We start from the raw sequence: 16,104 nt of genomic DNA, 5'->3' as shown, positions 1-16,104 counted from the left end.
TGTTTTGTGGTTGTTGGTCTTTGTTTTTGTTTTGTGTGGTTTTTTTTTGTTGTTGTTGTTATTTTGTTTGTTTTGTTTTTTCTCTGTAGCTATAATTGTTTTTTCTTGCATTATTTTTCTGTCTTTGGTTAGCATTTCTAAAGGTCTTGCCATCTCACCTCCTTGAAAAGATATTTTTTACCTTAGGTGGGTCTTTCAGTTTTAAATTCATTTATTCATTTCCTCTATCTGTTCTGTCTCTGGGCCCCTTTTTTTCCCACTCCTCCTTTCTTTCTTTGGGGAGACAGGAACTTGCTGGTCTCAGACTGCATTATTCAGGCAGCAATTGCCTGGAGAGAAACACTTCTCACAGGGCAACCTGGAATGCATTTGAATGAGAGATTTTAAAAGACAAAGAAGACAGAAACACTACATTTTGGGAGTCATGAGATGGCTCAGAGGTTATTTCCAGCAACCACATGGTGGCTCATAACCATCTAAAATGAGATCTGGTGCCTTCTTCTGCTGTGTAGGCAGAACACTGTATGCATAGTAAAGTGCTTGCCAACTATGGATGGTCCCAAGCATTGTCAACAACAACAGTCCACATCCTGTTGGTAGATGCAGAGGGAAGTAAAGTGAGTGAAGAATGAAAAATTATAAAAATCATTTTTAGAGAATATAAATATATAGATGCTTTTTAAGTTCTTTTAGGGACATGGAAATTTTTCTCTGAAACAAGCCAGGCCAGTTTGGGGAACTGGCTGTAAAGAATAAGAGTCGTTTAGGTGGCGACACAAAGTGACTGGGCTGTGGCTGGAGCAAGTGAGAATTAGTTAATAAATAGCTGGTAAATGACAGGGTAGGGCAGTGACATGGTAAAACCACATTTTTGAGAAGAATGAGTGTACTGAGTAATTTTCATGACTATAAACGATTCAGGGTGGGTTCCTCTGGAATGTTTCACTATTCTTATGTTATGTATCCTTGGCAACATCTTACCCCCTCCTCACTCCCCTGGTTTGTGGTTTTCCTCTTTAAAAGACCCCTTAGCCTGCCACTCGTGGTCAAACTCTGCTCTTGAGAGAGCTTGTGGTTTGACCTTGGCTGGCCAACTTCCCTAATAAAGCCTCTTTATTGCATCCAGGTACAGTGTCTTGCGAGAGTTTATGGGTGGTCACGACTTCCCGAGACTTGAGTGGGGGGTCTCCCAAATTTGGGGGTCTTCAGAAGCAAGCAGTTTTACAGACACTAAAACCATGCAATTAGCTCAGGTATCTTGATCCCAAGTCTCTAGAACAGGGCTGGGTACTCTCCTACATCAGGGGGTAGAAAAGGAGGTAATTTCAGATTGAACCACAGATGGTTCCAGCTGAGACAAGATGAGGAAAACTGCCTTGTCCTATCAGCCTCTAAGTCCTGGCATTTCATTTTCATTCATGAAAATTAGTTTTGCCTTTCAAACTTTTATGCATATTATGAGTAATTCATTTTATGGCCTATCAAGGTGAATATTCAATATTAACTATTTATTTATCATGACCTTTGTTTACTTAACTGTTGTTAAAGTATTTCCTTAAACACATTTTATGTGCACAGATTTTTGCCTGCATGTATGTTATGTCTATAAACTGTGTTCACGTCTGGTGCCCGCAGAGGCCAAAGAGAGAGCATCAATACCTAGCAACTGAAGCTCCAGACAGCTGTGAGTCATAATACTATTGCTCAGAATCAAATCCAGGTCCTCTGGAAGAGAAGCCAGTGTCCCTAGTCACTGAGCAATCTCCCCAGCCCTAGTTAAAGTATTTTTTCATCTCAGGATGGCCACCACTGGTCCCCTGATCACCATTTGCATGGATACTCTTTTTTTAAAAAAAAAAAAAAAAATTGGGTTTTCTTCCTTTAAAAATAAGTTTACTCTATATATTTTAACTGAAGAATTTAACCCAATTTTATGTAACTGAGGTTCAGCACAACAAAGGATGTAATGTTGATAGTTCTTTCCATGATAGGGCAATGTAAACTATATTTAGTTTGAAGACAATCACATCCTTGTAAATGGTAATTTAATACTGTTTTACTACCATACTCTTCCATGTCACACTGCACTTTTTACTGTCTGACAATTCCATCCATGGATATGATGAATATCACTTCTTGTATATGGAGCAGTCAAGTAAAAACTAAACTCTTTCCTCTTTGAAAATAGATTCCTTATGTTTATTCATTTATTTCTGAGCCAGGGTCTCAGTCTGTAGTCTAATCTGTCTTTGAATTCACTATGGAGCAGAAGCTGGCTTCAAGCTTCTAGGGACTCTCCAGCCTCTAATTCCTCTCTGCTGGCTAATAGATATTTATCACCACGGCACATTTAATTCATTTTTATTAACATGATTTTGTGAGATTTAGTGAAGGGAAATGTGGTTGTTATCATTAACCATTACACTCAGGGTCATTCCTAAAATAACAGTTAGATAAATGAAGAAATGTAAAACCATAATCCACTCCAACTATCAAACACACTAGATGCAATACAGAGGCTTGATCACAAACAAAGGAGTCCATTTCAAGGAAGGGCAGTTAATTCTCCACCCAAGTATCAGAGTTCCTTATTCATTTTCCAGAAGCTAGTGAGGGTTGTCTTGTTGGGTGGTAGTGGATTACTGGATTCAGCTTCCTGTGTCAAGGATTCCCGATCTCTCTGACCCTGATACTTCCACAGGCTCTTCACAAGGACCCTGTGTAAAGTGGGTAATGGAAAGGGCCAAAGGGGGTCATCAGGAGGCAGAAGAAAAGGATACACTAAAAGAAATAAAGGTGCTTTTCAAAAACAGAATTATATGGGTTCCTTTGTCAATGCTTTCTCATCCTAGGGGTAACAGGATCCAAACTAGGGAATAGCAATTCAGAAAACATTCTAAATCAAGGGTGTCAGTGGAAAATCAAAATTAGAAAGAGGATACACGTGTGAAAAAAAGAGTCAGCCCATTAGAGCCTAAGTAATTAAAAAAGAAATGAGCAGAATGGACATAACATAAATTATAATACAACAGAATATTATGTAATAATAAAATCTAAATATTAATAAACATATAAATAAATGATAAAATACAAATATAAAATAACTGTAATGATAAGATAATGAATAAACTACACATTAGAAAATAATGCATACTTTTTATAGGATTAGCTAGAATTTCTAATTATTGTAAGTTTTTCAAAAGAAATAATCAGTTTTCATGAAGATAAACTCTAAGTAAAATCAGACAATTATTTGTAATACAAAAATGAACCTGGAAATCTCTCAACTCTCTAAATGCAGTAATTTGATTAGATACAGTATAAGATTAGATATAGAATAGGGTGGTATAGCATAGTCTAGACTGACAGGAAATTTTCCCAATGGCTAAAACATTATGTGCTGACCTGAAGGTTCAGTGTTGCTCAGTGGTGAGTGACAGCCTGACCATCATCAACACTTGAGTTCTAAATCTCATGGATACATTGCTGAAGTTGTGTCCAAACCTGGGCTATGGTTTGAAAGGCAGCCTGTTCATTTCCCTTCTGTTGCTTCCTACTGCCACCATGTGGTAGCTTAGTAAAGTGCACCAAGGCCTGCCTGCATACATGTGCTACCAGGCATGTCAACCTGATCTGCCTGCAGGACCTGTCACCTACAAAGTCCAGGCTCAAGAACCACGTGTGCTGTTGAGGTGGTGGCTGTTATTGGTCTAGTTCTTTTCTAGACAGGGTTTCTCTGTGTAACCTTGTCTGTCCAGTAGATCACTTTGTAGCAAGGCTGGCTTCAAACTCAAGAGATCCATATGCCTCTGTCTCCAGAGCAGTGGGATTAAAGGCTTGTGTCACAATCATCCAGCATGAACACATTGTTTAATCTATAAAAAATAATAATAAAAGAATAAAAAATCCTCACTTCATAATGCTTTAAGTAAGTTTACATGTTTGTGTTGAGCTGCATGCGTGGCTCCCACTGATCACATGTACCACTGGTCTACAGGCTGCACATGTCTCTAGAGGCCTTTTGCAGGAAGCCAGGGAGAATGGAGGATCTAATGGAATGGAACTTCATTTGGGGAAAGGTAAAAATGGCCCAGTTTACAAAGACCAGTTGGTGTTGCTATCCTTCAAATATCTGGGACAAGGCGTAAAAGCACACAGAAGGGGAGGACACTGACAGATTCCACCCTGCTTGTGGAAGGCAGACTGAGACATCAGATGTCCTGCTATAACATTCCCTCTTGTCCTTTAGGAACAAGATTTACCTGTGCTCCTGGAGCTGGGCTGGTGACCAGAATCCCCAGGCATCATGCTGTATCTTTCCTCCCACAGGATGAGTGTCACAGACATACCTAGTCATGCCCAGATGTCTATCAGGGTGTTGAGAATCCAAACTCAGGGTCACATGCTCTACCTCATCCAGTTATTTCTTCAGTCCCCAAAATGTTTCTTTACAGGTATAAAAAAAGAAGCAGAGTACTTGCATGACATGTGAAAGAGCTGGGGTTTAATCCTCAGAACTTCAAAGAAAACAGGATCTTAAGGATACTAGTAATATACTATCAAAACTGGACTGAGGATGGAGGGCTCAGTGGGAAAAGAACTTGACCTGTAATCACTGAGACCTGAGATGTTGGGCGCATGCTTGCAGTCCCAGTGCTGGGGATGTGGAGACAGGAGGATGCCCAAGATTTGTTGACTGCCATGCCTAACCAATTGGTCACCTCCAGGCACAGTGAGACTTTGTCTCCAAAAAAGATTAATATCCAGATTGGTTTACACAACAGTGCTCCATTCTTGTATCCTTTAAGCTTGTTAAATAAATATAGTAGTCCAGTCTCAATTATTTGGGAGAAAGCTAGGTTAAGAGAAAAACAAATACAGAAAAAAAGGCAATCAACTGTTTTCCTCCTGCATCCATATGCTTTAGAAATGTCTTTTGATACTTACTTTACATTAACAATAAAATAGACAGTGATCTAATACAATTGAAACCAGACCATGACAATAGCACATATTAAGGCAGCCAAAAGTTGATACAGAATCATCTAGAAAACTTTAAAATGGACATCACATATACGTATTTTCTCTTCATGAAAAAATATGAAAGATGGATTTTACATGTAGAAGTATAAAGAATGTGACCAATTGTTTCGGTACAGTAGAGTAGAAGGCAGGACATTCACTTGGCTTGAGTAAGACCCTGGGTTCTTGTCTGTGCTTCTTAGCACCATAAAACAGGGAGAGAGAAAAATCGAAATCAAAACAAACCTAAGAAGGGGTTAGTTATATGGCATTAAGAGGCTAGAGAGCTGACACAGAAGTTAAGAGGGCTGGCTGCTCTTGCAGAGACCCTGAGTCTGGTTCCCAGCACCCATGCTGTGTGATCCACAACCACCTGTAACTCCAGCTCCTGGGGATCAGAGTCTGGTCTCCACAAGAAACTACACTCACACTTACACACAGGGAAATAATCAGAGAGGGGTCGAGAGAGAGAGATTTAAAAAATTATAAATATCAAATTTAAACATAGAGACTCAATACTAAGTCCCCAGTGATTTTATTTCAAGATAGAATTCTCAAATTTGTGAATGGTTACATGACTCAGGAGACATCATTGACAACTTCTTCTGGTAATTGACATGGATTTGTCCATTGTGTGGATCCAATGAGTTTCAGATGAAATCATTTATTTATTAACGGGGGCGACGTGGGGGCACTTGTGGACGTAATGCTGCTTTTGAAATTGCACCAGAAATAATCGAAGCAATGACAAGAAGCATGCGAGTACCTACAAGAATTATTAGCCTGTTGACACTCATATGTATTTTGGCATTAAATCTTTCCTCACTGCTAACTGAAGGACCGCTGTCTATACTACCACCTGCTCCTTTTTCTGCACAATCTGGTGGTTGCCACCCTTGGACACAGTGACAGTTGCCAATGTTGTTACACACCCCTCTGAAGTTACATGAAACAATGTTGCAATTAAAATGCAAAGTTTGATGAAAAACACATCTCTGTTTGTGGCAGTATTTCCCTGGGCCACAGGTTGCACCATCCATTACAAGGCTTATGTCTGGAAGGTCTGTCCCATGGTGTGCATCATACCCAAAGCAGTTTTCTTCTTTATAACTTTGTACTTTTATGTGATGAAAGGTAGTGTGCTCACCTCCACCAGGAATATGACTGACACCATCACAGTGAATCTGTCCACATAAATAATCCTCAATTTGACATGGGACAGGTTGCCTTCCTCCACGTCTCAGTACAACCCCACAGTTTCCAAACCGGTCACCTTTGCGATTTAATTTTTTATAGCAATCTGGTGAAGCATCCTTTACTTGGTATCCAAAAAGAGCTTGACACTGCAAATCACGGTCGCTACAGTTTCCTGACATGCAAACTGCTAGTGGAGAACAAGGAGTTCCATCCATGATGTAAAAATTTGCTGGGCATTGCTCTGAGACTCCATTACAGAATTCTGGAAGATCACAAATACCAAGTTTGTCTCTGCATATTGTTCCAGTGGGAGCAAACTGACAATTTTCACAGCAACCTCCTTTAGCACAAATGCTGCCCTCAGTATAGTCACAATAGGTTTCACAACACTTATCAGACAAACAGTCTTTTAAAGAACCACAGTCACATTGTTCACCTTCATCCACTATCTTATTTCCACAACGAGGAAGTTTATAATTATAGTTAGTATATGTACTATGTTCTTTACTCAAGCAAGGGTCCCAGTCATTGACCAGAGTAAGCAACTCACTATGGGAACAATTGCTTAGCATATCCTGAAGAGTAGGAAATTCATTCATGACACAAGTAGTCCTTCTGAAACAAACACAGCCAGATACATCATGCTGTAAATCCAGAACGTGACCCATTGCGTGAGCCACTAAAGATGAACCCATAAAGAAATGGTTTTCTCCTACTACATGGGAATATAATACACTCCAGCTGGGGACACATACACTACCTTGAACGCCTGCATAATCTACATCTCCTAATTTATGTGATGAGAGAATAGCTGAAGTGGAGTGGGGCATTTGCCAAAAAAAATTGGCTTTCCAACGGCCGAAGTGTTCCAGTAAACCCCAAATATCATTATCATATTCATATACGTTGAACTGGGGATAGCTAGTCCAAATACATATAGCATTTATATGCCAATAAAATCCACTTACTCTATAAATGCTGTCTGCTATGCTGTTTATTATCAATGTTGCCCCAATCGAGATAGTTACGTTACTCCCAGTGCGTATGTAAAAGCTGTCAGTCACCGTGTAGTGTATTCCTATCGTTTTTGAATGTATACGCCACAGATACACGGGAGCTGCTCTGGGACTTCCAGCAAGCTGAGTCTCTTCAGGGGGGATATTTGCCTCTGCCATAATCTCATCATTTCTACACTTTTTAGACTTACGTGACCTTTCATCCACCACAAGCAGAGAAATTACATGCTCAAATTTTGAAGAAGATGCCAACGGTTTCATTTCATAAGTGGAGTCATCCACCTGTATCATTCCTTTCAGACCTCCAGTGCAGGTATCTAGTGTAGCTTGGGACCCTGGGACTCCTTCCAGGTAGCTGTAGAAGTAACAATCCCGAGGAACAAATGGGTAATCCTCCTGCTGGGCTCCTTGGTCATTAGAGGTATATACAGGAAAATTTTGAGGAATCATATTCTTCTTGAGTTTCATGTGGACCACGTGTCTTTGTCCCCTAAAGCGCATGCTGTAGGCGATGTGCTCTGACATATCACTTTTACCCATTCTCTGGGGAACCTTCCTGGGGATGACAATTTCAGAGGTAGAGAAGCGCCATTTGGGTGGGTCATGGGAACAGCAGGCTGGAGAAAACAGTGCCCAGAGCACAGAGAGCCAGAGAGCACCTTCCAGCAGGGCCCAAGTCCAGGTAGATGGTCTGAGGAAGGGAGCCATGGACCAAACCAAATCTGGTCCACTGGGTGGCACACAGGACTTAGACATCAAGTCATGAGGAGAGCAGAGTGAGGCAAGAGGCTTACAACCTCTGTAAGTAAAGGGAGGCAGGCTGTTACATAACAATGCTGTGCTCATCTAAGCATTGTGTGCTCAGTCATCTGGAGGGCCTATGGTGGAAGCCCCAGGGAACAGCAAAAAGTGGGAGGCACTTGGAGAAATAAGTATGTATTTGGGTTAAAACAGCTCATACCTGACTGTGAAAATATAAGTGACAAAAGGAAATTTGAGGTTTTAGGACAATTATATTGTATATTTACAGATATATACATGTATAACCGATATAATAAAACATAATTATCATAAAATGTATAACGTATCATATACATAACATACATAGTATATATGGTAAAATATACATCATGTCCTTCATGAGGAAAGAATTGAACATTTAATTATGTCCATAAAAAAATATTAGTAAGACCTTGGATACTCCTCTATCTGGGATCATGTGGGGAGAATTATTGTTTATAGAAATAACTTTGAGAAATTTTTTATCTTCAATTTGAGATTTAGGACAATATTTGTGTGTGTGTGTTTACATATATCATAAACCATAATATATCATATAATAAATAATATATCACATATAAAATATATCATATAATATATTGTAATATAACAATAAATAATATAATATATAAATAATATAAAATATATCATATATCATATGTTATTTGATATATATAGTTAACATAAATTATATATTATATAAGGAAACAATTGACCATTTAGTTATGTCCAGAAACAAATATTAGTAAGACATTAGATGCTCCTCTATCAAGGATCTTGTGAAGAGAATGATTCATTATAGAAATAACTGCGGACACTTTATGTCTTACTGGTCTGTTGCTATATTATTATTTATATTTTATGTAAATATAATTTATATTGATATTTATATTTATATTAATTTGATATTGATATCTGAATCTGTGGGTTATTCTGCATGTGTACACATGTTTCCTGGTAAATTTAGCTTTGTGTTTTCAAATTCTGGATTCTTTACTGACCTATTTGTTTTTGTTTTTGTTTTTGTTTTTCAAGAAAGGGCACAGAGCTAGGTTGGTGGGGAGAGATGGAGGATCTGTGCTGAGGTCCAGCTCAGCATTCAGGTACTGAGAAAGGCAGCAAGGCTGGCATCAGCAGGAGCCAAAAGCTTTTGACTTCTGGCAATTTAACTGTCTCCTGCTATTCTGTAGCCAGAAGATGAAGACTTCTGGCAGTTTAATTGTCTCTTGCCATTCTGTGGCTAAAAGAGGTTGGCTTCTAGAAATTAACTCCTGCTGATAGCAGCAGGGAAATTAAGAAAACTTAGTTTCTTGGATTCTTTTCTCTTTGACTCAAGGGCCACTCACTAGCCAGGTGAGAAACTTGGAGTTTATTAACTCTTCATGACCCAGAGAGAATAGAAAAGAAAGTCAGGCACACACAGAGACATGTGCACATTGAATGAAGCAGAAAAGGTCTACACTGCCACTTCATTGTCTTTCTTAGGTTTGATACCTTCTCCAGAAAGAGATCACATGGCTTTCTAAGCATTTCTACATTCTATAAATTCATAGTAAGTTTAAACTAATACTTCATGTCATAGATCAAAAGGTTTAAAGAAATTGTTTACATGTCTGTCCAGTAAGACTGTACCTAAATAAAAATCCACTATCATTTTCTGGCTCCACAAGTTCATTAGAAGTTTAAAACAATAGAATTTTTAAATTTATTAAATATATTTACTGGAAGAGAAAAAAAAGCATGTCTCAACAGCAAATTGGGGGCATATGGATAGAGCAAGTTTTTATGGTTCCTGGTTGTAAATGCCATACAATGTTGGCAGGGTAGTAAGTTAAAAATAACCACTCCCATGGTTATGCCCAATACACAAGTGAACATGAAATAAAGCAATAGTTTTTATGTCACATGTTAGAACAGATTTGTCAAGTGACAAATCAGCTGCCTTGTGTTTTGTTATTTTTAATAGTTTATATATAGATAAACTAGCCCATCATTTACTTTCTGTTCTTGTACCTACAATGAATTGTCCATTCCCAGTTTATGACTTTTGTTTACCAGATAGTGGCCTCATTCCTAACCTACAAGGAATGTTTTCTTTGATTGTAAATTTATTACAAGTCTTTTCCCCCTAGTTCAATTACCTCACGACCCATGAAGGCTAACGAAACTCTATTTTTAGCTCTTATTCTATGGAGGGCTTGAGATTACTTGTGTCAATTTAGGGAGTTCTATAAAATCATGATCAGGTATTATGAACTCAAAAGTTCTTCTAAACAGCATTACTACATAAAACTAATTCTTCATATTGATTCTCCAGTAGGTATGAATAAAGAATAAAAAAAAATTACAAAGAAAATAATGCATTCAACTCTGTAATAGTGGCAGAAAAACTTATCAGCCATGAGAAGCAATGAAGATTTTGAAAACTGTACATCTCAGAGCGCACCCAACACAACCATGAAAAACAGTGGGCCTTCTCTAGGAAATTCAGTTGCTTCTCATAGCATTTTCTAGATAGCTTCTGGAAGAGTTGAAAGGAACCGGAGAATGGGAAATCATGGTAGAAATATGTTGTATAAAATTGTTTTTCACTACAATACAAAACAAGTATACCAACTGGAAGTCTTTGATGGAATGTTAAGGCTACACAGATGTCATGAAGAGAAAAAATCAGGTTGTAAAATACACTTTCTTATCAAATTCAAGTGAGTGATAACCAGTCCTCAAAAACCTATAAACATATTCTTAACTGTGTCCGTTCATAGAATTATTGTTTCTAAGTTTATTTCAAATACTTAAAATAAAATGCCAGCCCTAAGTCATGACGCCTAAAGTTTAGTGACAGCTAATCTGTTTAAGTGAATGATCTTCTACATTAACATTGGCAAATGTCTGACATTCGAAATGGCATGGGTGAATACCAGAGTGGCGGTAGTGACTAGGGGCAAAAACTAGACCAAAGGTTTCATTTACAGGGAGCAGTAGAAGAGTGCAGATTGATGGAGGGGATTATGGAGTCAATCAGCAGATACCTGATATATGGAGTGATGGGGCATGGAAGGACATGTCTGGAGTGCTGGAAAAGGAGAGTCAAACATTCTCACATGATGGTGTCCAAGTAAAACTCCCCTGCTGCCTCTTAAGTCTTTGTATCTGATTGCATGCTAGGTACACTTCACATGAGTGTTTCTAATAAATAAAAACCAGTATCTTGGTTCAGCTTTTTCCACCTCTTTCATCATTCAGATATCATTACCATCTGAGATGACCCCTTCACACCCATTAAAATGCTATCTTTACACAGTATTACAAGTATGTACTTTAATTGACTATGGAAAGTGACTGACTTAACTTATGACCGACATTTGTCATTTACTGTACGTGGTTGGTATCCATCTTAGTTAGGATTCCTTTTTCTGTGATGAAATATTTTACAGGAAATCAAGTTAGAGAGAAATTGGTTTACTTCCACTTACAACTTTCAGGTTACACTCTATGATGAAGGGAAATTGGGGCAGAAACTCAAAGCAGAACAGGAACCTAGAGGCAGGAACTTAGGCAGAGGCCATGGAGGAGTACTGCTTACTGACTTGCACTATGTGACTTGCTCAGCCTTCCTTCTCACAGTAACCAGAACCAATCTCCCAGGGGTATTATCACCCATTGGGCTTGGTGCTTCGTTCCAGAATTGCTTGCTAATGATGCCTTTTATGTTTTACATTATTATATTCCTCATATATCTGATATGGTAGATTGGTCTGGTGCAACTACTTCCTGTGTGATTGCCTACTCTGTTGGGCAATTTTCCTGCAGATCAAAATGAAGATAAACTTTCATCAAATAATATAGTTTAGGTGAATCAATGATTTTATAAAATTCCTGATTTGATTTAATAGTTTTAGGTGGTTATAGCAGTTGATAGAAAGTTTAAGGAGATGGTTTAAAACGTTTGCCAGAATGATATAATCAAGTTGGAATTGAGAGCAGAAATGTGCCACTTCCGTTATAGAATAATGAGGACTAGATAGGTTAGAAAAGAAACACAGTGAGCTTTCATGTGTTGCAAACACAGATTGTACTTGGAATAGAAAAATACACTTGGGACAAGTTTATGGTCAAAGAAAACTTTCATTCTAGGTCGTGTCTGAGTTCCTGGACCTTATGATCTAGGGATGTGGCCACATTTTTCTTGTATGTGCTATGAAAAGGCAGGGTTATGAACAAAGAGTAAATCATTCTATTATGATTAGAAGACTAGAGAAGAGATGATTCACCAATTTAGCAGAGCAAGACTTCAAAAATAAGGTGAAGTTAGATGATGATCTGTTTCTTTGTAAATACAAATTGTCATCAGTGAAGCATGGGGGGGGGGGAAGTTCCACTCATAGACTGGCTTGTTTCCACTTTGTTAATCAATGACAAAAGAATTATTGCCTTGGGGGTTATAATGACTTGTGGAGAGAAAGATACATGGGAACTGTTTAGTTAAGTATGGATTTCAAAAGAAGAATGCATAAGCAATAATCCTGTTGCAATTTTCTTTTCTTTAATGATTTTAATCTGTTTTGAAAAATATATTTTTGTGGTGATTGTTTTTAGAAAATATTGTGGCTATGAGGCAATCTTTTTTATACATAGAGAACTTTGCCTTAGATGGTATCAAAAGGTTAGGAGAAAAAGTGGTTGGAGCATGCTTGTTGATGCGTGCTCCATCCACCAAATGTGTGTATGTGTATGTAGGAATGTAAAATGTCTGCAGTTTGCTTTTTGAAGCTTTGTTCCATCCATCCATAAAATGCATGTATGTGTTTGTATATAATGTGGTTTGGACTTTACTCTATCCATTATGTGTGAATGTGTACATATGTATGCATAAATGTATGTATGTATGTATATGTATGTATGAAGTTGTTGGAGATTGTCTTGTTTTATGCACTCCGTGTGTGTGTGTGTGTGTGTGTGTGTGTGTGTGTGTGTGTGTGTGAATGTGTGTGTGTGTGTGTGTGTGTATAATCCCCCCTTTTTCCTCTTCTCCATCTTGCCAACCCCCAAATAATTTAAAGGCTCTCAGTCAGGGGCCATAATGGGACAAGCTAATAATTAGCCGATGATCATCCTTTAATGGCTTGCCTTGAATTATTAATCTGCAGCTAGTGAGTCCTTATTCAGCAAGGCTATAAAGGACTTATTTTAGGAAAGATTCCTGCTATTAATATGCTTTTCTTATTATTATTACTAAACAGATATAACAATCACTAAGCATTAGCACACCACCTTCGAGCAGATCTCTGCTCATCCACGAAGATGCACTGTCTTGTAGTGATGCTATATAGACAAATAGATGCCTTCTTAAGTCTTAATGATGATCCTATAATAATTCGTAAAATTATGTCAATGTTTATTAAGCTCCTATAAAGTGGGGCTGCTATTAGGTCCCTTTTTGATAGTCAAAACTGTATTGAGAACTCTGCTGGTCTCCCAAGTATCATCAGTTAATTGCTCTTAGATAGTAACCAGACTTTCTCATACTCAGAGCACATTCCAAGAGGTTGTAAAAGAATTAACCAAAAGTCACTAATAGGGAGCTCACGATTTATTATAGGTGCTAGGACCTATAGAAGATAAAATATTCCCTGGGTTTATCTATAAAAAACTTCACTAATTTCTTAGTTATAGTTTTAAACCTTCAGTGAACCTGTGGAGCTAGACAGGTGATGATTGTTTAGCCAAATACTTACTCCTAATGGATATGCATGTAAACATTCTCTGTTGTAAACTTCTATTTCAATTTATCATTTGATTTTTGGTGTGAACTTGTGATGAACTTTGTAACATGTGATCATGTACTCTGAAAGATGTATAAATAATGAAGACAAGGACAAAGAATAGTAGTTAGTTAGTAGTAGAAATTCGTCCCTTCCTTTCCTCTTCCCCTGACTAGAATTTTTCCCTTGTGAGAAGTTTTTCCTTTTCCCCACTCAGGACCTTTCCACTTTTCCCCTTAGATAGCTTTCATAGGAAACTTTTTACACTTAGTAATAAACTCTATAATAACTTCTCTAACTGTTTTTTCTTTCTATGATCCCAGACTAGCAGGCATAAGTTAGGGCCCAGCAGTTCCTGTTGAGAGAGTACAAAGGCTATTTACTTAATTAATCCTTTGCTGTTTTTAGGCTGAGGTGCTAAGTGCCAGAAACTGCAGTTTCTGGCCTCAGGATCACAGAGGCAGGTCAGCTACAGTAGCATAGTAACATAGATAAGTAAACTTTTATTATACAGAAACCCTAAATATCCTGTAAGAACAAGTCTTACTCCCCACCAATGCCCTTCCCCCTCCGATGTCTCAAAAAGAACCAAGAAGAAGAGAGGAGGGCTTTTCCACATCACACTGGGGCTGACCCCCCTCCCCCCGCCCCAGCAGGTTCCTCACCAATCACAGTGAGTGCTGGCCCTGGTGAATCAAGGTTTATTGCCTCAAAGAAAAATCTGTGCTGAGTCATCAGTCTAGTCACTGCTGCCATCTGCAACATCACCCATCATCAAATACTCTCAGAACAGGCCCTTTTCAGCACTACTTGTACTGGCTCTAGAGGGCCTTGACAGATGTTCTACCACAGCTCAGACTACCATTCCCAGAAAATCTATCAATCATAATAGACAGAGAAGAAAAATATTCCATGGTAAAATAAAATTTTAAAAGTATTTATTTAAAAATCAAGTTCTCAGAAAGCAATAGAAGCAAAATTTCAATCTGAAGAGGTTAGCCACACTCAACAAAAATAACAATAAAAATAATAAGCCAGGGAATAAACAATGGCATACCAGTAAATAAAAAGAGGAGAAAACCCATATCATCACAACAAAAAAGCAAAAATCAATAAACACAGCAGAATAATAACTTTCAGTACTAATGGGTTCAATTCTTCAATAAAAAAACAAACAAACAAATTACTAGACTAGATTAGAAGACAGGATCCATTTTTCTGCTGCATCCAAGAAACATACCTAACCTAATCAAAGCTGGACATAACCTCAAAATAAAGAGATGGAAAAATATATTCCAAGCAAAGGTACCAAAATAGAAAGCCACATAGCCATCATAACATTTCACAAGATAGAGCTCAAAACAAAACTAATTAGAAGAGATAAGGAAGATAACACATCAAAGGAAATACCCATCAAGAGGATATTGCAATTCTAAACATGTATACAGCAAACACAAGGGCACACTAGTTCATAAGAGAAATACTTCTAGAGTTAAAATCACCTAGTAACCTCCATAAACTGTGAGTGGGTGGCTTTAATACTCCACTTTCAACAGATAGTTCTTCCACACAAAAAGTAATTTAACATTACCCATATTACAGGGATTCCTTATAATTGTCAAGGACAAAAGACTGTGGAAGGGGCCCATGGAATTTTAAAATAATACCTTCATAAAATAAAAAAGGGGGCGATATATCCCGTACACCACAAATTTATTTAAATCATGTTCTTTTCATTTTTAATTTTAAATTTTTAAAAAAAATTTTGGATGCCAAGGAACTTTCTATTAAATGTCTATGGCACTCTACAACTCGGCATACTTATGCATAGGTGAAAGGGAAGGATCCATTTACTGTCATAAGGCATGAGCCAGATCAGATATTAAATATGGGGAAGAGGTTATGTTTGTATTTTTTCTGCAGGATGCTGAAGGAGCATGGTGGCCACCAGAGCAACAGGTGAGATATGCTGATGCCAGGACAAAGAATGATGGTGACCTGTGAGCTTGCTGAATGTCCTGACAATGGTGACTGGAAAGCTGTATTGTTCCCAACCCACCATTGCTTACCTATACCCCTGATGGGACAAGCTGCCTTGCCTCAAGTTTTTAGACCTTGTGAAATAGAGAATCAAAAATAGAAGTTATAATGACTCTTGTATTATTCTTAAATGTGACCAGTTATTCAGACTCAGTCATGGACTGATCTAGAAATCAGTCCAATATTGGAAATAACAGTCTTCATCTGGAAGTCTGCTTCTGGACATTTTCAGAGACATATATGGAAATTAGCTGCAGTTCTCTATGATGTTATGTTAGCAAGAA

The 16,104-nt window shown here is 37.9% G+C and overlaps 1 protein-coding gene across 16 annotated transcripts in view; it reads right to left on the bottom strand.

The window, feature by feature from the left end:
• Window positions 1-16,104, bottom strand: part of LOC143437022 (disintegrin and metalloproteinase domain-containing protein 21-like) — an 80,623-nt gene that overhangs the window by 33,352 nt on the left and 31,167 nt on the right. For 9 of the 16 annotated variants that reach the window (XR_013106728.1, XR_013106729.1, XR_013106726.1 and 6 more), the window contains exon 3: window positions 6,170-8,200. The exons of 1 other annotated variant lie outside the window; for it this stretch is intronic. Coding sequence is in view for 6 of the 15 variants with exons in the window: in XM_076921805.1 (XP_076777920.1) it covers window positions 6,170-8,081 (1,912 nt within the window). In the remaining 9 variants the exon portion in view is untranslated. Of the gene's footprint in view, window positions 1-181; window positions 1,692-5,519; window positions 8,201-16,104 lie in introns of those variants that run through there. 6 more of the 16 variants (XM_076921800.1, XM_076921801.1, XM_076921802.1 and 3 more) reach the window with 4 other exon arrangements.

The sequence above is a fragment of the Arvicanthis niloticus genome, chromosome 23 (genome assembly GCF_011762505.2).
Source record: "Arvicanthis niloticus isolate mArvNil1 chromosome 23, mArvNil1.pat.X, whole genome shotgun sequence".
NCBI lineage: Eukaryota > Metazoa > Chordata > Mammalia > Rodentia > Muridae > Arvicanthis > Arvicanthis niloticus.
This window is presented reverse-complemented; position numbering and strand designations above follow the sequence as displayed.